The sequence below is a fragment of the Zalophus californianus genome, chromosome 14 (genome assembly GCF_009762305.2).
Source record: "Zalophus californianus isolate mZalCal1 chromosome 14, mZalCal1.pri.v2, whole genome shotgun sequence".
NCBI classification, from domain to species: domain Eukaryota; kingdom Metazoa; phylum Chordata; class Mammalia; order Carnivora; family Otariidae; genus Zalophus; species Zalophus californianus.
In genome coordinates this window covers 439,206-464,935 of record NC_045608.1, presented here as the reverse complement: position 1 = coordinate 464,935, position 25,730 = coordinate 439,206, and the positions used below count along the sequence as shown (strand labels likewise).

At 52.8% G+C, this 25,730-nt stretch overlaps 3 protein-coding genes across 4 annotated transcripts in view; 2 read left to right on the top strand and 1 right to left on the bottom strand.

The window, feature by feature from the left end:
* POLE (DNA polymerase epsilon, catalytic subunit) overlaps positions 1–3,230 on the bottom strand; it is a 47,713-nt gene extending 44,483 nt beyond the window's left edge. Inside the window, exons 1-2 of the mRNA XM_027577195.2 lie at positions 3,128–3,230; positions 307–448 (exon numbers count right to left, since the gene is read on the bottom strand). Coding sequence (XP_027432996.2) covers positions 307–448; positions 3,128–3,189 — 204 coding nt within the window. The 5' untranslated portion in view covers positions 3,190–3,230. The remainder of the gene's footprint in view (positions 1–306; positions 449–3,127) is intronic.
* A 265-nt stretch (positions 3,231–3,495) lies between these two features.
* On the top strand, positions 3,496–13,751 carry PXMP2 (peroxisomal membrane protein 2). The gene is made up of 5 exons (XM_027577265.2): positions 3,496–3,648; positions 5,076–5,189; positions 7,276–7,438; positions 10,501–10,620; positions 13,406–13,751. The coding sequence occupies exons 1-5, from the start codon at positions 3,521–3,523 to the stop codon at positions 13,472–13,474; spliced, it is 594 nt and encodes a 197-aa protein (XP_027433066.1). The 5' UTR covers positions 3,496–3,520; the 3' UTR covers positions 13,475–13,751.
* Positions 13,752–15,340: 1,589 nt separating this feature from the next.
* Positions 15,341–23,426, top strand: PGAM5 (PGAM family member 5, mitochondrial serine/threonine protein phosphatase). 2 transcript variants are annotated; one of them, XM_027577249.2, is made up of 6 exons: positions 15,341–15,597; positions 18,281–18,459; positions 19,845–19,970; positions 20,075–20,163; positions 20,291–20,421; positions 22,446–23,426. In XM_027577249.2, the coding sequence occupies exons 1-6, from the start codon at positions 15,407–15,409 to the stop codon at positions 22,594–22,596; spliced, it is 867 nt and encodes a 288-aa protein (XP_027433050.1). In that variant the 5' UTR covers positions 15,341–15,406; the 3' UTR covers positions 22,597–23,426. The 2 variants fall into 2 exon arrangements, with proteins under 2 accessions (XP_027433050.1, XP_027433049.1); XM_027577248.2 differs by having other exon boundaries at positions 15,342–15,597; positions 20,288–20,421.
* The last annotated feature ends 2,304 nt before the right edge of the window (positions 23,427–25,730 follow it).

Sequence of the window (25,730 nt, the reverse complement as noted above, 5' to 3'; positions counted from 1 at the left end):
AACCCTCTTGCTCCTCTTTGGGAGACTGAGCACCGAACAAAATCTTTCTCCACCCCCACATAAACATTCCCCATTCACAAGAACTGCATCACAACATCTTCCAAGTGTGGATTTCTCTCAATCTCTCCCTCATTCTTGAAAATTTTTTATAGGTTAACAGGGAACCCCCCGAGCTTTGTTTTCCCAGCAGCTTCTTTACAGCCCAGTGATGTTGAAGAAGAAAGGAGGGGAGCTACAAGCGACCCCACCTCCGCCTGCACCACCCACCCTTCAAAGGCCTGAGCCAGCAGCCGCCCAGGTTCTTACAGGGTGCATGTTGATGAGCCAGCCCGTCTTCTCACCAGGCGCCTTGAGTCTCTCAAAACCAAACCGCAAATCCATCTTATCTGTCCACTGACTGCGCTCCAGGCGCTTAAGTGCCGAGACAGAGGAAGAGGGGCCATCATCCCTGAATAAAAGGAGGGAAATCCTATCTTCACTGATCATGACTCTTATCTATTCCTGAAACCCTCAGTCCAACCAGTGTAAGCATTTTGGATGCAACACAGTAGATGCATCCCTGAAAAACCTTGTATTTGGCAAAACAGTTCATTAAAGTAACAGAACTCATGGGAAACATGACTGGGGCAGCAGCCTCAAAACCCGTTCAACTCTGTAACCAGAACACTGATAAAAACAACCATCATGGCTAGATGCTGCTGCCTTATGGGATATTAAAAATGTACAGGGGCACCTGGGTGGCTCAGTCAGCTCAGTGCCCGACTCTTGATTTTGGCTCAGGTCATGATCTCAGGGTGGCGAGACTGAGCCCTGCATTGGGCTCCACGCTGGGAATGGAGCCTGCTTAAGATTCTCTCTCTCCCTCTGCCCCCTTCCTGGGCATTTATCCCAGAGGAAGGAAAACTCACATTCATTCAAAAACTCCTGTGTGAACATTCATACCGCTTTATTCATTACAGCCAAAAAGCAGAAACAACCGAGATAGTACCCACAGATAAATAATTAACCTACGTCATATCCATCCCACGGAATACTATCCATCAATAAAATAGAAAAAACTTACTGATTCATGCAATAACCTGGATGGATCTCAACGGCATTATGCTGAGTGAAAAAAGCCAATCCCCCCAAATTATACACTTTATAATGCAACTTCCGTAGAGTTCTTGAAATAAAATTAAGAGGTGGAGAACAGATCAGTAGCCGCCATGGATGAGGAAGAGGGAGGAATGAAGGTGGCTGTGGCTATAAAAGGGTAGCATGAGAGGTCCTGGGAATAGAACTGTTCTGTGTCTTAACTGTGCTGGTGGTCACAAACACACAAGGTGCACAGAACTAAATACACGCACATACGCAACTGAGTATCCATGCATTGCATGAACATCAATTTCCTGGCTGTGACCTAGCGTTCTAGTAACTAAGATTTTACCACTGGGGGGAACTGGCTTAGGGGTGTATGGGATCACTCTGTGTAATTTCTTTTTTTTTTTAAGATTTCATTTTTTTTAAGATTTTTATTTATTAATTGATTTGACATAGAGATGGCGAGAGACGGAACACAAGCAGGGGAGTGGGAGAGGGAGAAGCAGGCTTCCCGCAGAGCAGGGAGCCCGATGCGGGGCATGAGCCAAAAGCAGACGCTTAACCAACTGAGCTACTCAGGCGTCCCCTCTCTGTAATTTCTTACAACTGCATAATAATCTACAATTAATTCAAAACAAAAAAGTTGTTGCTTTGTATTTTTATTTTTAAAATGAGAGTTCTTAAATTTATTACTAGTTTCTTGTAAAATGAAATTAACCATATCTACCACACAAGACTTTCATGCACGTTATAAGAAACAATGAGGGCGCCTGGGTGGCTCAGTCGGTTAGGAGACTGCCTTCGGCTCAAGTCATGACCCTGGAGTCCCGGGATCGAGTCCCGCATCGGGCTCGCCGCTCAGCGGGGCGTCTGCTTCTCCCTCGGACCTTCCTCCTCCTCATGCTCTCTCTCTACCATTCTCTCTCTCAATAAATAAATAAAAATCTTAAAAAAAAAACAATGAAAACTGCAAAGCCCGCAGCACAGTACAAAAAGAGCAAGAATTCTGATGACCAATTTGGACGGGATTCTAGTTCTGCCAAAAAACGAGCGGCGACAAATCAGATACATATGGTAAGCAGATAGGCTTCTTTGTATACAGTGGGCACTCAACGAACAGCATTAGCGATATTTATTGAAGATCAACACAAACATAAGAAAATAACTACTTTTGTTATGTACAAGGCAAGCTTCTGCTACAGACACATCTGTAGGAAATTACTTGAACGATCTGCTCCGACTTGTTTCCATTCCCAAGGCGCGCGCCGGGGAGGCGCTCACTGACCGCGGTCCCGGCCCCTTTGGGGCACACGCGGCGCCGCGCGCGCACCGCCCAGTCCCCCGCACGGCCCGGGGGAGAACCCCGCGCGCGCACCGCCCAGTGCCCCGCGCGGCCCGGGGGCGAACCCCGCGCGCGCACCGCCCAGTCCCCCGCGAACCCCGCGCGCGCACCGCCCAGTCCCCCGCACGGCCCGGGGGCGAACCCCGCGCGCGCACCGCCCAGTGCCCCGCGCGGCCCGGGGGCGAACCCCGCGCGCGCACCGCCCAGTCCCCCGCACGGCCCGGGGGCGAACCCCGCGCGCGCACCGCCCAGTGCCCCGCGCGGCCCGGGGGCGAACCCCGCGCGCGCACCGCCCAGTCCCCCGCACGGCCCGGGGGCGAACCCCGCGCGCGCACCGCCCAGTCCCCCGCACGGCCCGGGGGCGAACCCCGCGCGCGCACCGCCCAGTGCCCCGCACCGCCCGGGGGCGAACCCCGCGCGCCGGGAAGGAGGTGAGGCGAGGAGCGTGCGCGCGCGCTGTGATCGCGGCGATGCCGGTCTCCCGCCCCCACCCCGGTCCGCAGGCGCTGAGAGGCGGCCCCATCTGCTCCGCCGCCGAGTCGCCGGCCGCGCTTCCAGAAGCGTGTCCTCAGTGCGCGGAAACCAGAGCGAACGCAGGAGGACCGCGCCGCTGGGTGGCGGCCTGCGGAGGGCCGCCGCGGCTGCACGCCAGGAGCTCCGCACAGGGCAGGCCCGCCCGCCGCCCGCCCCGGCGCCCCTCACCGGCTGGTCTCGCCGTCCGGCCCCGGCTCCGCGCGCCGCCGCCCGGTGTTCCTCAGAACCATTGCGCCGCGCCCAGGCCGCCGCCGCTCTCCCGGAGAAATTTGGCGCGCTCCCACCAACTCTCGCGAGAGGAGAGAGCGGAAGCGCCCGCCGCCCAATCGGGAGGCTCGCCGCGCCCCGCCCCACCGAGCTCCTATTGCCGCGGGCGCCGGAGGGGAGGTGGCCCGTTAGGGACTCAGGGAAAAGTGTGCGGACGCGCGAGCCGCGCACGGCGGGGTCTGTCCGGGGCCGCGCTGCGGGCCGCGGCGGGGCGGGAAATGGGAGGCCATCCCCGAGCCCGGGCGGGCGTGAGGCGGGGTCGGGGGCGCGCGCGGGCGCGGTGCTGGGGAGGCGATGGCGCCGGCGGCGTCGAAGCTGCGGGCCGGGGCCGGGGCCGGGCTCGGGGCGCTGCCGCAGCGGGCGCTCGCCCAGTACCTGCGCCTCCTGCGGCTCTACCCGGTGCTCACCAAGGCGGCCACCAGGTCGGCGCGGAGGGGTCGGGCCCGGGCGGGGGGCGGCCCGGAGCTCGGCCGGCCTCGGGGACGCAGCCCCGTAGACGCGTTCTGTGCGGGGATTTGAGTGCGAAAGGCAAGGTGCCGCGAGTCAGACGACCCCCCAGAGCCTGGCACCAGCCGGAGAGCTCGGCGTGGGCGGCTTTGTGCGTTCGGTTCTGACAGGTCGTTGCCAGGGAGCCAGACCAAAGGAATGCACCGACCGAGGGTGTCAGGCCCCCTTCCCTGGAGGTCCTCTCCCGAAGGTGCGTGGGTTCGGACCGGAGGTCCACGTCCGGCCCACCTCCCTCTGGCGGCCGCAGCCGACGGCTCGTTGGCGCCTGCGCTCGTTCCGAGTTCGGGGCGTTCGGGTCCGTGTCTCGAGCGGCACCCGCAGCCTGGGCGGGGCGGCGGGTGTTTGCTTTCTTTGTCTTAGCAGCTTTGCATTTGGGGGAAGGGTGACAAAAGGCCCCTCTGCCCGGGTCCGCTGGTCCGTTGCACCCTTTGATTTGGGGTCCTAAACTTTTTATGAGACATCGTTCTCCCTCGTTAGCTTTAACCAGTTAATTTTATAAGTTCATCCCCTCTTATTAAATGCAGCCTTTCATAAATATGTACAGCATGCTTCCGGGGAGTGAAGCACCAGCGTTAAGACAGGAAGGGAAGGTCCCTACCTCAGTGGGCTTTCTATTCTAGTGAGAAACTAGACAAAAAGCGAGATAAACGGGGAGGTCAGGGAGGTGTTATCTGAGGAGGTGACATTGGAACAGAGACCTGAAGGAGGGAAAGCAAAAGCTCTCTGGGCAGAGGGTACCCAGTGCAAAGGTCCTGAGGGAGGAGCAAGCTAACAGTGGAGCAGTGGAAAGAAGGTCTGTGTTGCTGCAGAAAATGAACAGTGAGGAAGGGACCAGATGAGAAGGAGGTGGCCAAGGATCAGATCAAGAAGGTCCTTATCAGCCATACAAAGAATTTTGGATTTTTTAGCACACAGAGCTTATCAGAAGGTAACTATAGACCAAACCTTGGAGCACCTGGGCCCATCTCCACCTTTCTACTGAAATTTATATTGTAATTGTAGGTTTACATGCGGTTGTAAGAAATAATACAGGGCGATCCCTTGTACACTTTGCCCAGTCTCCCCCACCGGTAACGTTTTGTAACCCTGTAGTGCAGGATCACACCCAGGACACTGGCAGGTGCAGTCCACAGACCAGGGGGGTGTGTGTGTCTGTCTGTCTGTGTGTGAAGTCCTACTGTCTCCACCTTTTGATGTAGGAACCTTATACCAGGGCTGCTTTAGAAAGGACTCATTTCTCCCCATCCCACGCTGCTCTCCGCACAGCCGTGCCGATTACATACAGGAACGGGCCACCCTCCTGCTGCTTTCTCCTGTTCTCTGATTACCTCTCTGTCCACAGTGGCATTTTGTCAGCACTTGGGAACTTCCTGGCCCAGTTGATTGTGAAGAAGCGAGAAAAAGAAAACTCCCAAAAGCTAGATGTCATTGGGCCTCTCAGATATGCCATTTATGGGTGAGTTCGTCAAGGGGCTGGTCTACCCAGTAGCAGACTGATTGCAACAAAGCAAGGGTATAAGACCAAGTTTCTGAAATAACCTAATTTGGAGGAATAATTTTTTTTTTTTAAGATTTATTTGATAGAGAGACACAGCGAGAGAGGGAACACAAGCAGGGGGAGTGGGAGAAGAAGCAGGCTTCCTGCTGAGCAGGGAGCCCGATGAGGGGCTCGATCCCAGGACCCTGGGACCATGACCTGAGCCGAAGGCAGACGCTTAAGGACTGAGCCACCCAGGCGCCCCTTGCTGCTAGTTTTTTCTCCCCTTCTCCCTTGCCTTCTTTTTGATTAATCAAGCATTTTATTTACATTTTTTTTTAAGATTTTATTTGTCAGAGAGAGGGAGAGTGCACAAGCAGGGGAAGCAGCAGAGGGAGAAGCAGGCTTCCCACTGAGCAGGGAGCCCGATGCAGGGCTCGATCCCAGGACCCTGGGATCATGACCTGAGCCAAAGGCATCTATGCTTAACGACTGAGCCACCCAGGCGCCCCTGGAGAAATAATTTTTAAAAGGCATTGAAGTAATCATGGGAAAAATCAGAATGGTGGATAATGTGAACTTGTTTTATGGTTTTCCTTTTGAGTTGCTTGGGTGGGGGTGGCTGTCTTCATTGGGCTGAGAGATCTGAGGGCAGATAATTCACCTAAACCTAAGTTAGCCTTCAAAACACAAAGACCATGAAAGAGGAAAACAGACTCAAATATGGTCAGTTGTTTCCATTATTTTCATAGTGTAAGCATCCAGAAAATAAATACTTAGGTATCCTGAAAAGTGTCCAGTTTCTTAACCATTTTTGGAATTGCAAAGACCACAGAGATTCAGTTTTACCAATTAAGTCTTCCCTGAGTTCTCTGGCCAACAATAGTGTTTGTATAGATGGATTGTTTTGAAGTCTTTTGGAACAAGAGTCATTTTTTCAATTTAAAATTCAGAAATATCACTTTGTATTTGTAAGCATGTTGGTTGCGGTCATCACGTTTCCGTAGTGTAGTTAAAGCCATAATCACCCTGGAGGGGGGGAGGGAGTATGTCAGAATCCCCTGGGAAGCGTTACTCACAGTTTCCATCTTCAAGACTTCTGTTCCCTCTCAAGGCCCCTCTAGCTCGGTCAGTAGAGCATGCAACTCTTGATCTTGGGGTCTTGAGCTCGAGCCCCACGTTGGTTGGAGAGATCACTAGAGAATAAATAAAGTTAAGACTCTGTTCCCTCTCACTAAGGACCCCTGCTCTAGGCCACTTAACCTGTGGAAGAATAGGAAGCAACAGCTGAGAACCACTTGTGTAAGGACTTCCAGTGTGAAAAATTGGAAGAGCCCTGGGTCCCTGCCCATCTTTTTACTGCCGAATTTTACAGAGCTACGGGTCTGTTGTACCAGTAGATGCAGTGGCTGTGTTCAGTTCTGTCCCAAGTACTCTACCCTTGGGAACGCATAGTGTCAGTACAGACAAGGAGTGCACGGCACCAGGTTTCACTCTTGCTAACTACCCAAGGGGGTTTGATGAAAAGCTCTGACACCAGGGATGCATCCACTTATTTATCCTTGAGCACCTTCTCTGAGCCAGGCCATGTTCTAGGCACTGTGGACACAGCAGTGAACAGACAGGCACAGTGCTGTCCTGGGACGTTTACCTCTCTTCAGCAAAGAGGGTACCGTATGACTAAACAGATGAGATCATGACATATGGTGACACAGGCTATGAAGACAGTGAGACAGGACCTGGACTAGAGAGTGGCCGGGACAGTGGTGGGTTCATTGTCCAGAACAATCATGAACAAAGTCTCCCAGCTGACAGTGTTGAAAAGGAGCTGGCCACATGGAAACTGATGGGAGATCCAAGGCAGGTCTATCAGAGACAAAAGGAATGCTTGAAGCAGATGCAAAGAAAGCCTGTTTTCTAGAAGGACCACACAGACCTGTGTGGTCAGTGATGGGAGGCTCCAGGGAGGCAGGGTTTAGGACTTGGGGTCTGGGGGTGAAGCTGGACCCAAGAACGGCACACCCAGAGAATGGCAGTCCTGCTCACCCCCACCGCGGGTCCTCAGGTTCTTCTTCACAGGGCCACTGAGTCACTTCTTCTACCTCTTCATGGAGCACTGGATCCCTTCCGAGGTCCCCTTGGCTGGGGTCAAGAGGCTCCTCCTGGACCGCCTCCTCTTTGCACCGGCCTTCCTGTTGTTGTTCTTCCTCGCCATGAACTTCCTGGAGGTTGGTCTCTGCCATAGCTCTTTGTTTGGCACAGCGATTCTCATCCTGGCATCTGTGGGTGGAAATCAGAGGGCCTGTGAACTTTGCAGTACACTCAAATTGAAATCCCTCACTTTCCTTCATGAACGTCAGACACAAACCATGGTTACATTGGCAGTACCTGTTGGCCCACAGTAAGAAGTCACAGATACCTTGGTATCATACATCATTTGTTACAGACAGAATATCTTTTATGTTTCATGACCCCTTCCACCTGCCTCAAGTCTTGTCACTGTGTCAGTAAGCAAGCACATCTACTCATCTATCCTAAGATTCTTTTCCTGAATATTTTGAAAGGTGTATTTCAGTATAGGTGGTTCCTTGGTAATCCCACATACTTTATTTTATACAAACAGGATTCTGAGAAGGGGGTCCATGGGATTCATGAAACAAGTTTCAGACCCCCAATGGCATTGCAGAACCCTGTGCTAACTCAATCCTGAACATCATAAGTGCTCTGAAGAGGTTAAGTCAGCATAGATTTAAACCATCACAACCACTACATGAGAGGTGTGTTCACGCAGAGTCACCAGGCATGTCTGTTGGTTGTGCCCAGCCCAGTCCCTTCCCAGTTCACCTCTACCCCCTCCCCAACTCTCCATCCACTGTGTGCCCAAGATGTGTCGTGTTCTGCCCTGAAAGTAATTGTCCCAACCAATCACAGCAGGTAAATCCTTCTTCAGGTTTTATTTTGAAGCAGCATCTTGAGTTCTGGTTCCTGAGGAGAACACCCCTTGTGGTCTAAAGTGTTCGGGGGGGCAGGCAGGAAAGATGCTTCAACTTAACTGGTTAGTAATAAGTCCCTGAAAGTAAAAAGAGGTGTTGGGCAAGCCCTTAGGAAATCTGAGGTAGGAGGAAGCAAAGGGCACCCACATCCCTTTTTATCCTTCCAAATATGAAAGGAATGTATGTTCATTAAAAGATGAAACCTCTGAATATATATGTGACCAAAGTGTGTAAGGTACCCAACACACAAATGATCTATGTGGGACCACATTATACCACACACACTATAGATGCTCCTGCATCTGCATTTACATTTTTAAATTTGAATGTAGTTGACACAACGTCATGTTAGTTTGAGGTCTACAGCGCAGTGATTCAGCTTCTCTATCCTCCATGCTCACCGCAAGTATCACCACACAACTCTAATTATAATATCATGGACTCAATTCCCTACGCTGTGCCAATGTCCAGCATTTTTTTGATCATAGATAATCACGTTTGGACTGCATGGTATTCCACCGTATGCCTGTCCCTTTTGTGTAAGGGTTCCTGTTTGGTTAATTCCTAGAATTGTCCAAAAAGGCTGTCCTTGCTTGTTCTTCCTACAGGGCTATAGAATAGTACAAACTGCTGACATTTTTTGAGCACTTGTTCCAAGCTCTGCATTGAGTCCTTTGGGTCATTTGAGCCACAAGTCAACCCCATTTTTGAGGAAGCTCAGGCCCACAGCTTGAGTTCCCATAACTTGCGAGACCGTGAGTCCTGTCAGAACCAGACTTTGTGACCCCAGAGCACCCAACCCTCGCAGATTTGTCCTCTGGGCGAGGTTTGTTTCCCCACACTCTTGACAACCAGGATTGTATTTTTCTTTTAAATAGTTTGCAATTTGATACATAAAGAATAACGTATACATATTTGTGAAGTTGAACATCTTTTTATATGCTTACTGTATTAACTGCTTGTTTTCTATCAGTGTTTGCTTTTTTTCTCACTGATTGTATATTTGTATATATTAAGGACATCAATCCTTTGCCAAATACAGACTGCAGATATTTTTCCCATTTTTCAGGTTTTTGTCTTTTAACTGCAGATAAAGTTAAACCTTTGAAGTTATATAAATAAAGTTCATTTATAGTGTGTTTCTCCATACAGGAGTTAAAAAATTTATGTATTCAAATCTGTCAGTCTTTTCCTTTGTGGGCTTCCTTCAAGGAAGATACTGGGAATATTCTTCTTTACTTTATTCTTTTATGATTTTATTATGTACATTTTGACAAACACAAAGATAGTGGAAATATTCTATATTTTTGTCTAGTATTCTTATTTTTTTATTCATGTGTGGGAGATAATACTTTTGTTTCTTTTCACTTAAATAGCAAATTGTCTTGTTAGCGTTTATTGAACAATCCCCCCCGTACTTTGAAATGTCCGCTTTATCATGCTCTCATTCCCATATGTGCAAGCCTTTATCTGGACTCTCTGATCTTTTGCTGGATTCTATTAATTTCCATTGTATGTCTTTTCTTTTTTAGCTTTTAATTACCATCATTTCATAGTATTTTTTTAAGTCTTTAGTAATTTAGGCCACCTCTTGCTATTCTTTTTCAAGGTGGCTATTCTTATGCATTTATCCTCTCAGATGACATTTAGAATCAAGTTATTGGGGTTCATTTTTTAAAAACTTCAAGTTCTGCTTGAAAATGCATCCATTTTGGAGATTATTTTGGGCAGAACTGACAGCCGAGGCATACATAGCCGTCTGGTGCCCATGGCCAACAGCATGAATCCCACCGTTCAGTCAGCTCTGCACAGAGTGATGAAGGTCCGTGAGGGCCCTGGGCACAGCGAGAGCAAGTGGGGGCTGCCTCACTGCTGACGACTTCCCAACCGGGTGGTTGGCTCCTTAGAGCTGCAGCGCTAATTAGGCACACAGGTGTGCTGTCTACATACAAATGGAACAAAATCCACAGTTTATTTTTTATTTTATTTTAAAGTTTTTATTCATTTGACAGAGAGAGACACAGTGAGAGAGGGAACACAAGCAGGGGGAGCGGGAGAGGGAGAAGCAAGCTTCCTGCGGAGCAGGGAGCCCGATATGGGGCTCGATCCCAGGACCCTGAGACAATGACCTGAGCCGAAGGCAGACGCTTAACCCACTGAGCCACCCAGGCGCCCCCAAAATCCACAGTTTTAAAAACCATCATGTTAGGGTTTGGAGACTTGCAGACCTTGGCACCCCAGCTTCGGTTCTGAGGACAGTGGCAACTGCTCAACATCCACACTCCCCTCCTTTCCAGGGGAGAGATGCAGCTGCGGTCGCTGTCCAGATAAGGAGAAGCTTCTGGCCGGCGCTGCGTGTGAACTGGCAAGTCTGGACCCCGGCGCAGTTTGTCAACATCAACTATGTCCCTTTGCAGGTGAGGGCCAGCCGGCACCATGCAGAACCAGAGGGGGCATCATCTTCCACCAGCCTTGTTTTAGCTGGGACTGATCGGCGGTTTTCTCTCTGCCCAGAATCAGTAGCAGTTCTGGATTTGGACAGATAAAGCAGGTGTCCACACCTCATCCACTGGTCCCAGAAATGTTTCTGAAAAGCCCCCAGTCCAGGAGCAGCTTGGATTTTCCAGGGGTGCAGTATTGCCAGTGCCTGGCCTTGCGGGTCACAGTCAAAAGTACACGCAGTTGCCAAGCAGTGCCAGTGCCCAACAGGATGTGCAGGGGAGGCATGGGCAGCCTAACCTGCAGTGAGGTCAGCGCACACCCGAGGAGCAGGCAGACGGTGGGACCTGGGGTGGGGCAGCCCTTGAGGTGCCACACACATGAGGTTCAGCACTTCTGGGCACCGGGAGGGGTCGCAGTCTGAGGTGGGCTGCTGAAACTGCCCCACGCAGCCCCACCTCCTGTTCTGAGCAAGGTGGGAGCCTGGAGGGGCTCTAAGCTGCAGGAACAGCTCACTGGGCAAGGCTGAGGGGCCCTGCCATTGTGCACTGCCTTTACACACCATGGACAGCTCGTGTGTCCAGCCCCAAGAGCATACACAAGGTTGGAGATGCTAGAAGGGTTTGGCACATATGTGTGCTCGTGGCCTGGGTTTATTACAGCCTCGAAGCAAGGATATACAACTGGATCCTAGGAATCCATGCAGGCTTCCTGTGCTCCCTCCCTCCCATGAGGGTCACACAGAGCAAGCGCTCACCAAAAGAGCTTTGGTACCACCAAATGCAACATGTAGGCCATGTTTCTGCCCAGGGAAGCCCTGTAAAGACGCAGCACCTAGGGTTTTTTGGGAGGGCTGGTCACGTAGGCATCCTGTGCCTGGCACACACCAGAATTCCAGACTCCCAGGAGAGCAAGTGCTCAGCATGAACCGTGTTATTTTAGCAAGTAGTCGAGGCCTAGGGAGCCATTCTTATCAGTTGGGGAAAGGTGGGAACCCTCAGGAACTCTAAGTACCCAGGCCCCAAGGAAGGGCTAGCCTCTCAAACAGGCCTTTCCAAGGACTGCAACCTTAAGCTTTTTTTGCACACCATTTAAGTAACCTACTTGTTTTCACCCATGCTCTAGAGAGGAGAGACCTGGGCAGAATTCCCTTGAGCTGCAGCTCCATTGGAAGGCTGGGAAGAGGGAGGGAGGTGCAGGCTGGGTGGACACACACACACACACACACACACACCAAGGCTGGGTGGACACACACACACACCAAGGCTGGGTGGACACACACACACACACCAAGGCTGGGTGGACACACACACACACACACACACACACACACACACACACACCAAGGCTGGGTGGACACACACACACACACACACCAAGGCTGGGTGGACACACACACACACACACACACACACACACACACACACACCAAGGCTGGGTGGACACACACACACACACACCAAGGAGTAGCAGAAAACCAGAAGGCAGTGACACACAACCACAGTATTGCAGGGTTAAAGCAAAATGGGAATCAGTTTCATTGGTTTTAACAACGATCTTATCAGTGATGTTCCCAAGAGCAATTTCAGCTCCATGAGGGCTAAAGCCAAACTGCTGTGAATTAAGTAGTGGATGAAGTAGAAATCGTAAGTCTGCAAAATTCTCTCAAGAAGTTTGTGAAGAGGTGGGGAGAAATGGGAATGGGCGTTGAAGCGAAGAGAGGCCATATGCTACCCTAAAGAGGGGGGCATGGGATTTTGGGCAGAGGCAGAGAGGGGCTTTAGACAGAGGCCCTTCTTTACTGAGACAGGAGAGAGGTGCCTGTTCACTGGGGATGCCTGTGCACACCTCTTTCCTCTGGGAGGGCAGAGGGCAGGGCCAGACTAAGGGGAGAGGAGGTGAGATGGGTATCTTGAGGGGAGTAAAGGCAGGGTGAACTTGTAGAGAATGAGAGAGCTGACTGGAGACCCTCCTGTGCATGGGCACAGGGCCCCAGGGAAGCAGGGAGGATGGGGGTTTTCCAGGGAGTACAATTAAGGAACAAGAGGGGAAGGCAATGAGGGCTCTGAGCCATGGATCCTAAGGTACTTAGAAAAGGAAATAAAGATATGGAAAGGCAGAATGGCTGAGGATGTGAAGGGATCTACGGATGGGAGGGTGGGAGAGCCTGGAAAATGGGACCCTCCGGGGCAGCCTAGGGACAGAAAGCTGGGAGGCTGTGATTAGTTTCCATTTTAGGTGGTTGCAGGTGAGTGCTTAAGGGGCAGTGGAGTTTATTAAACAAATATTTACTGAGCACCTGCTGTATGCCCCACTGCTCTAAACTCCAGGGATACAGCGACTAACAAGGTGGAACAGACTGCTGCTTTCATGGGGCGTATGTGTCAGGGAGACTCACTGACTAAGGGTAATTTCAGGTGGGAGTACCTCCATCAGATCATCAAAGCAGGGTCATGGCCTGGGCTGGCGGGGTATCACCGGTGGGCTTGGTGAAGCCACCACATGGTGTCCAGTCCTGGGGTGAGAAGCCGAGCCAGGAGCGAGCGCTCAGGGAAGGAGGGTGCGGGACAGTTAGTCTGGCCTGTAACATCGCCAGGCACAGACTGTCCGGCTCACCCCTCTGGCACAGGGCTTTGTATGAAGTAAAGGCTCAGTGAATACGGTCGTGGGTGGATGGACTGACAACGGACGAGCTCGGTCCTGGGGGATCGGTGACTGGTAAGTACGGTCAGGGCCTCACTGTGGCCTGTGTTCTCTTGGCAGTTCCGAGTGCTTTTTGCCAACCTGGTGTCTCTGTTCTGGTACATCTACCTGGCCTCTCTGGGCAAGTGAAGAGGACCTGGAGCGAATGCAGACACACTGCCCGCGCGGGTCTAGGGACCACCTGCCTAGGGTGAGGGAGCAGAAACAACCTAGTCGGGACTTTATCTGACTCCACATCATGTGATTGAAGATGGAGAAACAAATCTTTTAACCTAAGAATCTTGTGTTTTACAAAGGCAGTAACTGTCTTCAGGTGATGCTGCCTTAGAGTCATAGAATACAGTAGTGTTGACTTCACTTGTCACCTTGAATTGAATTAGGACAACAATAAACTGTAACGTCGCTTTTTCTGTGGTGATTTTAACTTTTCAGAAGAGTTGTGTCACTTTGGTAGAAATGGGTGGCCAGAGGGCTGCCCTGATTTTTTTTTAACTAAAAAAGAAAACTGTGGTGAAAGCTGTACTACTACTGCCTGCCTGCACGGAGCCACTGGAAAGGGGCCCTTCCAGAGCAGGACTCTGCCCCGACACCGGAAGCCCCGTGAGAAGTGGGTGCCACCCTTTCAGCCGACTTCTTTCTGCTCTCACTGTTCCTCCTCACCTTTTCTCGCTCTGAGCACCCCATTCTGGTTTCATGGATACGAGAGACCCTTGGATCTTAATTTATTTTTATATGCTGTTTCTATTTTCTCAGGATTCATGGGGATTTTTTTTCCATTTGTTTTGCTGTTTTTCCCAATCAGGATTTCCCCAAAAGTCTGCTGATTGTGCATCAGTCTTTAAGAGTTGGAGCCACTCGGGCAGTACCCTGACTGTGGGCTGACAAAGCAGGGACCCAGTTTTGTTGGAGATCACCCATTTTCGGTAACTGAGGCCTTTTCCCTTAGACTGGCCAGTTTCCCTAGAGAGGAATTCTTTAATTTCTTGCCCGGGGAAGGGTCGTGAGATTTTTAAAAATGTACGTCAGGTTATGTCAACTGCTAACTTAAAAACCTACCAAGATGACCCAGCAATTCCACTTCTGGGTACATACCCCCCCAAACTGAAAGGGCCTTAAGAGGTATTTGCACTCCTACGTTCAGAGCGTTATTCACAGCAGCCAAAGGGTGGAAGCAACCAAGTGCCCATTGACGGATGGATAAACAAAACGTGCTACATCCATAAAGCGGACTATGCTTCAGCCTTAGAGGGAACTCCGACACGCTACAGCGCGCAGGAGCCTTGAGCACGCTATGCTAAGTGGCAGGGAAAAGACCGTGGTGTTCTACTTACGTGAGGCCCCCAGAACTGTCAAATTCACGGAGACAGAAGGCAATGGCGGGTGCCAGAGGCTGGGGGATGCAAATAGGGGGTCCGCGTTTAACAGGGACGGTGTCACTCTGGGAAGACGAGCAAGGTCTGGCGGTGGTGGCGGCTGCACGGCTGCGAGTGTATTACTGCCACAGAAGCACACGCTTACAGCTGGTTAAGGTGGGGGCGCCCGGGCGGCTCGGGTCGCGCCCCCGGGGTCCTGGGCTCTCAGCCTCAGGCGAGGCCGGCCCACCCCCGCCCCCCCCCCGCTCAGGCGCGCTCGCCGCACCGCGGGCCCGGGGCACAAACACACCCGCGCTGTGCTCACATGCGGCCCCGGGGCCCCGTCCCTCTCCCCCGACACGCACACGCGCCGCCGCCCCGCGCCGCTGGCTCAGATGCTCCCGCTGTGCCCCGGAGAACGCCAGCGCTCGCTGCTGGAAGGCGGGGCTGACGTGCACCGGGGCCTTCCGCACAGGACCGGGACAGAGGCCTCCAGACCGTCGCCGCCGCGCCTCTGCCACGGCGTGTCCCCGGAAACTGTGTGCGCCCGGCCGGGGCGCCGCCCGCCCCGCGGCCCGCCGGCCCCGGGGGCGGGACTTCCGTCCCCGCTCTGTCCGCGGCCGGAAGCGGACGCCTGGGGCCTCGTGTCCCTCGCGACGCGCCGTCCACCCCTGAGCGCCTGCGCGGGGCCGGCGCGGGACGGGCGGGCATGGCGTTCCGACAGGCGCTGCAGCTGGCGGCCTGCGGCCTGGCGGGAGGCTCGGCCGCCGTCCTCTTCTCGGCCGTAGCGGTGGGGAAGCCCCGCGCGGGCGGGGACGCCGAGCCGCGTGTGGTCGAGGCGCCGGCGTGGGCGGGGGCCGCTCGCCCCGGGCCGGGCGTCTGGGACCCCAACTGGGACAGGTGCGGGGCCGGCGGGGGCGGCGTCGGGCGCGCCGACTGCCGGGCGGTGGGGACCCTCCCGGGCCCCGGGCCCACCGTCTGTTGTACGCGGCCGCTTCCGCAGAGGGGCCGGCGGGGCAGGCTCGCGGGCGCGTTTGTCTTCCGGAGGTGGCCGCGAGGCGGGCTGTGATCGGGGGCGCCCGCGAGCCCTCCTCCGAGCCCCGGCCGCCTCGCCTGTCCCAGAGGGTCGTGGGGAGGAAAGGAGGGCCGTGGTGCCCGGGACAGCGCCTGGCTGGCGGGGCGGTCGGGGTGGCCGCTTTCGGGCCTGGGTGGAGGGTCGGCCCTGCCTGTAGGCTGCCAGCCCGGGTTCCCTCGCTCGGCTTGGACGGGGGCGCCCTGACCCCATCTTTGCCTCGCAGCTGGGAGAAGGGTGGACGGGGGCCGGAGGGTGACGGCCCGGTCTTTAAAGGGAACTCTCTGCAGGGAAGATGGGCCAGGACATGGCTAGACGTCTTGAATAGGAACGGAAGCCTCCAGGTCTTGGGTCGCTGCGTGGCCACAAGCCACACGTGCTTATTGAGCACTTGAAAAGTGGCACCTGGGATCAGGAAACGTTCTTTAGTGTTACTTGATGTTAACGAACTTAAATCTAAAAACCAAAGCAGTGCAGATTTTTTTATATTGTTTATGTGTGGCAGTGATAGTATTGTTGATACGTTGGATTAAATAAAGTGAATTTTTGAAATTTCACCTGTTCTTTCTAGTTTTTAAATGTAGCTTCTTGGAAGTTTTGAAGTACATATGTTGCCAGTGTTGTGTTTCTGTTGGACAGCACTGCTCCGGAGTCTGGGAGTGGCCCTTGTGGGCGGTTTATCCGATCCCAGCTCGCCCTCCCTACTTTACTCTGAATGAGGGGCACAGAATTTACTGGCAGCCTAGTTGTATCAGGAACTTCCTAGGTATTCTTTGGTTTTTGTTTTTGTTTTTAAGATTTATTTATTTGACAGAGAGAGAGAACACAAGCAGGGGGCACAGTAGAGAGAGAGAGGAGCAGGCTCCCGCTGAGCAGGGACCCCGATCCCTGGGCTCAATCCCAGGACCCCGACATCATGACCTGAGCCGGAGGCAGACACTTAACCATCTGAGCCACCCAGGCGCCCCTAGTATTCTTTGTTTTAAATCTTTAATTAAAAAAAAAAAAAAAATCTTCGAACCATTTTAGATTTATACAAAAATTGGCAAGATAAGAGTTCTTATATACTCTACCCCTGCTTTACTAACATCTTGTAATGCTAGTATGGTGTAATGGTCACAATCAGTGGACTAATATCTGTATGTTATTATTGACTGACATTCATGCTTTTCTGAGATTTCCTCAGTTTTCAGCTGTTGTCTGTTGTCTCTTCCAGGATCCCACATGACAATTAGTCATGTGTCCTCAGGCTTCTCTTGGGTGTGACAGTTTCTCAGCCTTCCTTGTTTTGATGACCTTGACATCAAAACTGATGACAGTTTTGAGGAGTGGTAATCAGGAATTTTATAGTATGCCCATCAATTGGGATGTGTCTGCTTTTCTCATGATTCAACCAGGGTCATAGTCTCTTTTTCAAACGTCAGTACAGTCTTCTGAATTTCTTAGTTTTTTTTTTAAGGAAATATTCACTGTGAGATTAAAGGACTTATTTGAAGCAGCACTGGACTCTAGCTGTATTGGTTGAAACTGACATACTGTATTTGCTCACCAAGTCTCGGTTTATGAAGGGGGAGGCTGGCTGTGCTAGAAAGTTCTAGAGCTTCATCTGGTGAAATGTCCAGCCTCTTCCTGGAGAACCTCATCCAGTCTGGGCTTTCTGTGTCTGTGCCTGTAGTGCCCAGATGTCTTCTCGGGCCCAGCCCTGGGCTCCGGTGTGGCTTCTCAGCCTGTTTGTATTAGGGCACCCCAGGTTCGCCCAGCAGGACCCCTGAGTTGCCACTGTTCCCCTCAAAACTTACCTTGTCACAGCTTTGTCCCAGCTGAGGACAGTCTTTTCCTAGCTCTGCCCATACCACAGACCATTAGCTTTTATTAATTTCAGTTCTGGGAGCCACCAGACATGCCTGTCTTCATAAGATTTGGCCGTTTCTCAGCATGTGGCTACTGGTGCCCCCCACGGCCTCACCCCCCACTGCTCCCTCAGCTCCTCCTCAACCTTCCAGGAGTGCCATCCAGTAGACATTCCAAATGTACTTAGTGTGACTGGGGAAATGGAGCAATATTTTTGTTTAATTTTCATTATTTTGAGTTTAAGTAGCCACATGGCCAGTGGCTGGCGTTGGACAGCACAGTTGCAGGCTCTGCGTCAGCGAGGCCACACTGGCCTTATGGGCACTCCCCCAGCTGCCCCTTCCTGTTACCCGGTTTTGTTTTCTGCACACCACTCATCGCCTGGCTGTTTTAATCAGTCTCCTCACTAGAATACAAGCTGCACGAGGGCTTCGCTTCTGCATTTGATCACCCGGAACAGGCCAGGCACTGAGCTCTGTGCAGTAAATGAAATGTGGTCCAAGAGGATGGGCTCTCGGGGCCAGCAGCAGAGAGCAGAGTGCAAAGGGCATTGTCTTGTCCCTGCGCTTTCCCAAGATGGACATACTGTCTTGTCGGAAATACTCGAGGCTGACTTGTGAGTGGGCGTCACAAGGACACACCTCTCATTTTCAACATCAGGCGAGAACCACTGTCCCTGGTCAACCTGCGGAAGAGGAACCTGGACTCTGGAGAAGAAGAACTGGCATCCAGGCTGGACCACTGCAAAGCCAAGGCCACGCGACACATCTTCCTCATCAGGCACTCCCAGTACCATGTGGATGCCTCCCTGGAAAAGGACCGCACTCTGACGCCCCTGGGTACGTGCTGGGGCTCAAGCCCCAACTGACACCCATCCCTTTGGACCTATGTCAGGGGCTTGGCCTAGATTCAAGAATTGTCATTAACGGGCGCCTGGGTGGCTCAGCTGGTTAAGTGACTGCCTTCGGCTCAGGTCATGATCCTGGAGTCCCGGGATCGAGTCCCGCATCGGGCTCCCTGCTCGGCGGGGAGTCTGCTTCTCCCTCTGACCCTCTTCCCTCTCATGCTCTCTATCTCTCATTCTCTCTCTCAAATAAATAAAAAATCTTTAAAAAAAAATCTAAAAAAGAATTGTCATTAACAGTGATCATCAGCCTAACTGACACAAGACGGGCATTGAAAACATCCTCAACTTTAAAAAAATATATGGTGGATCTCGCAGGTGATCAGATCCAAAGCACAGCAGAGGTGTTCTGTACTCATGCTCTGCAAGTGGCGTACCGTGTATACCCTGTTTGGCTCGACCTAACCTGTTGCTAAAGATCCTTCTGTTCAGCAGCTGCAGATCTGTTTAAAGTCGGCTTCATAAGGGTAAACAGACGAGATTGAGTGATAGCAGCTCTCACATCCCCCTGGCAGAAGTGCTGCTTATCGCGGAGTCCTGCCACCATGCGCAGCACTGCTGGGCATGCACGTCCGCCGTGGTCTTCGTGCCGGCGTGCCAAGCACATCCGTGGAAGAAATTCCTAGGAGAGGAAGCACAGGGTGGTCTGAGATAGAGTTTAAGTTTGTAAAGATTTCTTTGTTGGACAGGATATGACCCACTTGTGCATGTACTAAAAAATTCAGATGGTATAAAGGGTTTAGCAGCCTGTTCTCCAGCCTGCTGTGCCGCATGAGCAGTGAAGCCACGTCCAAGGTGCTACCGCATGCAGCTGAAACTGACTTGCTGAGGGCATTTTCAACCAGATTCTAAGATATATATTTGAGAAAAAAGATCTGTGTTTGCACGCAGTCTGTACTTAGTACTTAGTAATGCTGTACTTAGTAATGCTGAGGCCGTTGGGTCTTTACATGTTGGTATCTCTGATGATTGCACAGCTGGTAGGTCAGTGGCACTTTGCAACTCAATCTTTGGACAAAATTGAGTAAAAGTGGCATGAAGGACCCAGAAATAGTAACAGGACCCTACCCAGACTTCAGTGATCCTCAACCTTGGTCACTGTTTAACATTTCTTCTGTATGGGGCTGAGGGTAACTGCATTATCTCATTGATTTTACCTGTTGACTGCCTGGCCCCCCGGTTAGGCCCAAGCCCCAAGGAGGGCCTGCCCACCTTGTCCCCCAGCCCTAATGGTACTTGGGTAACGACTGGAGTATTTGTGAAGTAAACAAAAGAGGAGCTTCAGCAACATGTAATTCTCTGGTGTTTTTCATTTTCAAGGTCGCGAACAGGCTGAACTAACTGGGCTCCGACTTGCAAGCTTGGGGTTGAAGTTTAATAAAATTGTCCATTCGTCCATGACCCGTGCAATAGAAACCACTGATATCATCAGCAAACACCTGCCAGGTGAGTGCCGGGCATCCCCAGGTCCCCGGGCAGCAGGATTTCAGCAGAGGGCCCTGGGCAGCTTCTCCGGAAGGAGCAGCACTGAGTCATTGCTTCTCCGGCAGGTGTCTGCAAGGTCAGCACAGACCTGCTAAGAGAAGGCGCCCCCATCGAGCCTGACCCACCTGTGTCCCACTGGAAACCGGAGGCTGTGGTAAAACCCCTACTCCCCCAGGGAGCATCCCCCACCCCGCTCCCGTTGGCCCACTCTCCCCATATCCCTCCACCTGTGGCCTGCATGCTGCCTCCATACTTAAGGGTCCTTACCCTGCCCCCAGCAGTATTATGAAGATGGAGCCCGGATCGAGGCTGCCTTCCGGAACTACATCCACCGGGCCGATGCTAAGCAGCAGGAGGACAGTTATGAGATCTTCATCTGCCATGCCAACGTCATCCGCTACATTGTGTGCCGGTGAGGGGCGACACATGGCTCCCTGGCCCACCTTCCCTCGCGCCAGCCTCTGCCGGCTCATCTTTCCAGGAGGCCCTAGTCAGCCTTCTGGTAGAATGGCAGTTTGAAGTTCCTCACGATTATGCATTGTTGGCGGGAACAACACAGATGCAGTCCAGGCGGGTCGGGGTGCCCCAAGTCAGTGGCACGTTCTGGGTGATGCTGACGTGGTCACTTGGCTAAGGCACTGTGTGCTGGACATCTCACACTGTACAGTCGTGTTTGCCCCCTTGGTGGTTGGTAAGCGTCTTGGGAGACAGTGCAAATCCTCCTTCCCTCCAACTTATACCAACTGAATTTAGCCCCTGTCGGTGGGTCTTGCCACAGCAGATACCGTGGTGGCGCTTGCCTAATGATGGTTTTGCCTTTCTCTCATTCTGTTCTCATTTGTTAATTGGAATTCTTCTATAGGCGCTCACTCTTACTCTCCGTTCATTTATTTGTAGGATTATGGATTTGGCACTGTGGGTTATAACCCATCACCGTGTTGGTCATGTTGCTGCTCTGGCTGTTGGGCCCCCAGAAGGAGGCTCCTGTGTCCTGTGTCCTCTGGACCTGCCTCACTTCCTGGCACTAATGCAGCTTCCAGAGCCTGCTGAGTGACACCTGCCCTGAGGTGCAGCCACGGGCCAGTGGGCCCTGGAGGCAGTTAGGCCAGCTGGGTGCTTATGTGTTTGACCAAAGCTCACTTAGTGCAAAATGTGAAATGACTGGAACCCCAGCCACCCTCTCGATCCATTAGAAAGTGTGTGTCAGGCATTTTAACAGCTGAGGGATTTTCTCTTGTCGTGTGACGGTGCCTGACAGTGGCAGGACACAGGGCACAGCCTGCCGGCTGGCCTGTGAAACCCTCCAAATCCAGGCTCAGGGTCCCTGCTCACCATGCTTGACCCTTGAGCCTGTTGTCAGGGCTGCGGGGCGGGGGATGAAGGGAGGCCATTTCCCCTCCAGTGTCACATGCACGGCCTCTGGTGAGAAGCCCAGGACATCCAAGGCAGGGGGCACAGGGATGCCAGGAGCCAGGCTTCTCAGCTTGCTCACAGGGCTCCAGGCCAGGTGGGGTGCTGCGGGAAAGGGCTGGGCCTCAGACGGGGCTCCACACCCTCCAAACCAAAGCGCTGCGAGAAGGCACAGTCTCAGAGCCCCTGTGCTCATCCCATACTCCTCCCTGATAGCTGCTCTGGGTGTCTCTGCTCTGCGGAAACCCCATGTGAGAACACACCCTGGGGCAGGCCGACCTGAGCAGCCACTAGAAGTGACCCCAATGCTGAAAACACCAGAAGTATGCGGGGGCTTGGAGTAGAGGTGACCTGTGTGCCATAAGGGCTAGGAGCCGGAGCATCCCTGTCACGATACGTGAGGGCATTCTGGGAATTGTGAGGGAGACATGGAGAAGACTCGAAAAAGCAGCATGAAGGTAGTTGTTGCCAAGGCTGCAGGGTGAGCCACGGGGATGCCCCTCCTCTGTGCAGAGATTTAGGGCATGAAGGACGTCTGATGACTTGGGGAAGCCATGAGGATACTGGGCTTTTCAGCAACTATTGCACCTAGGAAGTGTGAGAGCAAGGAAAGGCTCGGGTTGTGGGTTACACCACCCTGTTCCTAGGGGAGCACGGGTCCGGAGCGGATCCGTGGCACTGCCCCCACCCCCTTTTGGTTACACTGGAAGTTCAGTTGCACGCACTTGTAAGAAGCCATGGATTTCTGACTCACATGCCCATCTTGAGTTGGGTCGATCCCCTGACCCAAAGGGGCTGGGCCGTCACCATGCCCCTTATTTGATTTGATGGGATGGCATCAGCCCAGCAGCTCCTTTCTGAGAAGCCCCCTGCTTGAAAACAGGAGACAGACTTACCTACATGGGCCCCAGCCCCAAGAAAGTCTGCTCCGAGACCTTAACTGAGGTTGGGGGCTGTTAGCGTTGCCCTGGCCCCAGCCTGTTTTGGTGACAGAGCCCCGTTCTAGCATGTTCTTTCTCCTTCCAGGGCGCTGCAGTTTCCTCCAGAAGGCTGGCTCCGCCTGTCTCTCAACAATGGCAGCATCACCCACCTGGTGGTCCGGCCAGATGGCCGAGTGGCGCTCAGGACCCTCGGGGACACGGGGTTCATGCCTCCGGACAAGATCTCCCGCTCCTGAGGGCTGCCTGGAGGCCCCGCTCTCCTCAGTCCCCCCGTGGCTCCCGTGGGTGCTGCCAAGGACACGGCTCCTTCCCTGTCTTCCCTCCACAGGCTGCACTGCGGTTCCATCACACTTCTCCAGGACGACAGTGAAGAAGGACGACGAATATCCAAAATAACTAAAATGGGGCATTTCAGTCTGTACTTCCGGCCCGGGATGGAAAAGGGCATTGTTCCGAGCAGACGGGCCTGATTTCTTTCTTGGGGTTTTCTGCCTTGTCTCCCAGGACGAGGCCTCACTCGTGTCGTCTGTGGGGACCGCGGTCAGCCCACACGAGCGTCTTTGGTCGTGACCACAGTTGGCCACACGAGCCCCTCCAGGCTCCAAGGAGGGGCCGCCAGGGCTTCCGTTCAGAACTTCTTGTTGTACATTCTTCTCCTTTCTTAAGACCCTTTTATCACTTAAATTTGTCAACTACAGATTCTCCTCATCTGGGTTCCTGCTTCGATAACCAGTGTCTCAGGCCAGGGTCCTGCACCTCTGACGCTACTGGGCCTTTCGCAACACCAGCCGCACCTTGGCAGGCGAGGGAGGTGCTGGGTGGTGACCGGACAGCCCGGCGTCCTCTTCGGTCTTCGCCTCTGGCCATTAATCCTTTCTGCTTACGGATTAAACTCCTTAGATGTGATATGTCCATCCCAAATATTCTGTTAATTTAGGAAAAACTACAATTTTTATGAAGTGGTTATGAACATTTTCTGCAATCAGTGCAACTAATTGGGACATTTGATCCATTTCTCTGTAACTTTGGAAATAACTGCAAAATAAAAATTTTATTTTACTGATTTCTCAAAGTACTGATTGTGAATGTTTTCAGGAAAACAGAAACCCGTGCCGCGCAACAGACAGCAGCCCCAGACCTGCTGGAACAGTTGCAGTGGCAGAACGCTCTTTTCCGTGGTCTTTTGTGTTCTCAGGGCTGATGGCTTCACCAGGCGCCCACTCACCAGGGGCCAAGGCCCGGACCCAGGACAGTGAGCTAGACAAATGGCTTTCCACCGGCACCAGCCATGCACCACTTTCTAGACAGTTTTGACAAGTGAGCCAGGGGCTGTGCCAACTTCTCAAAGCACAGAAGTAGGCAGCACACCTCTGACCTCAGGTGGGAAGGAGGCCCAAGAAGGCAAGGGCCACACAGGTGGCCCACCCTGAGCCTGAGCCTGAGCCCTGGACCCTGGGACCACACGCCTGAAGGTGGAGGTGGCAGGCACCCCTTTCCTCAAGGGGTTTGTGCAGCTGCCTCTGCACTGTCTTCAGATCTGCCTTTTTCTTCAGATTTTTTTTTTTTGAGAAAGAGCACATGAGTGGGGTAGGGTCCGAGGGAGAAGCAGACTCGCCGCGGAGCAGGGAGCCCGATGCGGGACTCGATCCCGGGACCCTGGGCTGGTGACCTGAGCCGAAGGCAGACGCTTCACTGACTGAGCCACCCAGGCAGCCCTTCAGATCTGCCTTTATGGCAGCATTTCACTCGACCTTTGAGAAGCAGGGCAGCATTTTGGAAACTGAAAATGAGCCCACATGGGGGGATGCAGCCGAGGAGCAAGAGGTGGGTGTTGACATGGGGTCACGGGCCCACTGATGTCAAGATGGAGACTTACCTGAGGTGGGAGAGACGACTGAAGACTTCTGAGATGTCAGCAACCCTGAGTTTGGCCAAAATGAAGCCTGCAAATCAGACACCTGTGTCACATGAGGGACCGGAACTGACGTCAGTGGGAACAGAGCAGTTGGTTCCTATGATGTTGTGCTGTTTATTCCAAAATATTTTCTTCGGAGATAGGAAAGGAGCATGAGTGCAATCTGTAAACCAGAAAACCCTTACAAGTTTGGTGCACAAATGCAAAACATCAGACGAGGAAAACTGTGTGCCTCGAACAGCCCGGCAAGCAGACCCAGCGCAGGGCGACAGGGCAGTGAGCGGTGGCATCCGAAGCCACAGCCTGTCAAGGCCGTAATCCCACAGACTGCCAAGCCGTGAACGGGGCTGCAAACACCCCACAATTATTCAAGAGGATTTGTCTGTGGTCCTTGCTGTTCAGGAGGAAGGGCCTCAGAAAGATGTGCCTGCCAGTTGACCCAGGAGCCTCCCATCCTTGGATGTGGATTCTGCTCACCTGTCTGGTCCCAGAGGCTGCTCCAAGGACATGGCCTTGAGATGGTGAGCTGGGGCTGAGCCAGGAAGGGCTTCTATATAAACTCTTCAGACTGGGAGTGTGGAGGCACGGATCTATTCATCTTGCCACCCAAGACGAGCCTAGTATGTAAGTTCTTATGAAACCTGCCACCTCCCAAGCTGGAGTGGCCTGGCCCTTTCTTTGGTCTTTCCCTGCCCTCTGCATACAGGGACCAGGTTCAGCTCCCACTGGGGAGACTGCCAAGACAGCTGCAAACGGACACTTGCCCCATGGGGTGGGCACTCACCCTACAACGCCTTGGTGGCGGCTGTCCCCAGGCCAGGACTGGAGAGCTTTCCTGCGTGCCTTGTGGCTGGTGCCGCAGCACCACCCCACTGTGGCCCAGTGTTCGCCTCTTCTGAACTGAAGAAGTAACATCACAAGAAAGGTTTCTCATTTCCAAGGGCAATTATGAAATTTGGTGCTAGCTTAACTGAAAGTTCAAGTTTTTCACAACCATCTTAGGAAAGAAAAGGGCCAAAAAACCAGCAAATTCACCACTGTCAGAGTAACATACTGTTTCATTACAACACTAAAGATTTTTTTTTTTTGAAGATTTTATTTATTTGAGAGAGAGAGAATGAGAGAGAGCACGAGAGGGGGGAGGGTCCGAGGGAGAAGCAGACTCCCCGCCGAGCAGGGAGCCCGATGCGGGACTCGATCCCGGGACTCCAGGGTCATGACCTGAGCCGAAGGCAGCCGCTTAACCGACTGAGCCACCCAGGCGCCCAACACTAAAGATTTTACTAAAAACGGCATTTTGCCTAGGCGCCGAGAGCAGTCTTTCTGAAAGCTTAGAATTATTACCACATGGTTTTAATAATTTATTTTATGAAGTATCTTAAAAAAGAATGCAAAATCACCTTAAGACACGTGATAATGCATTCGCTGGGGCCAGGGCCACCTTATATAAACAAA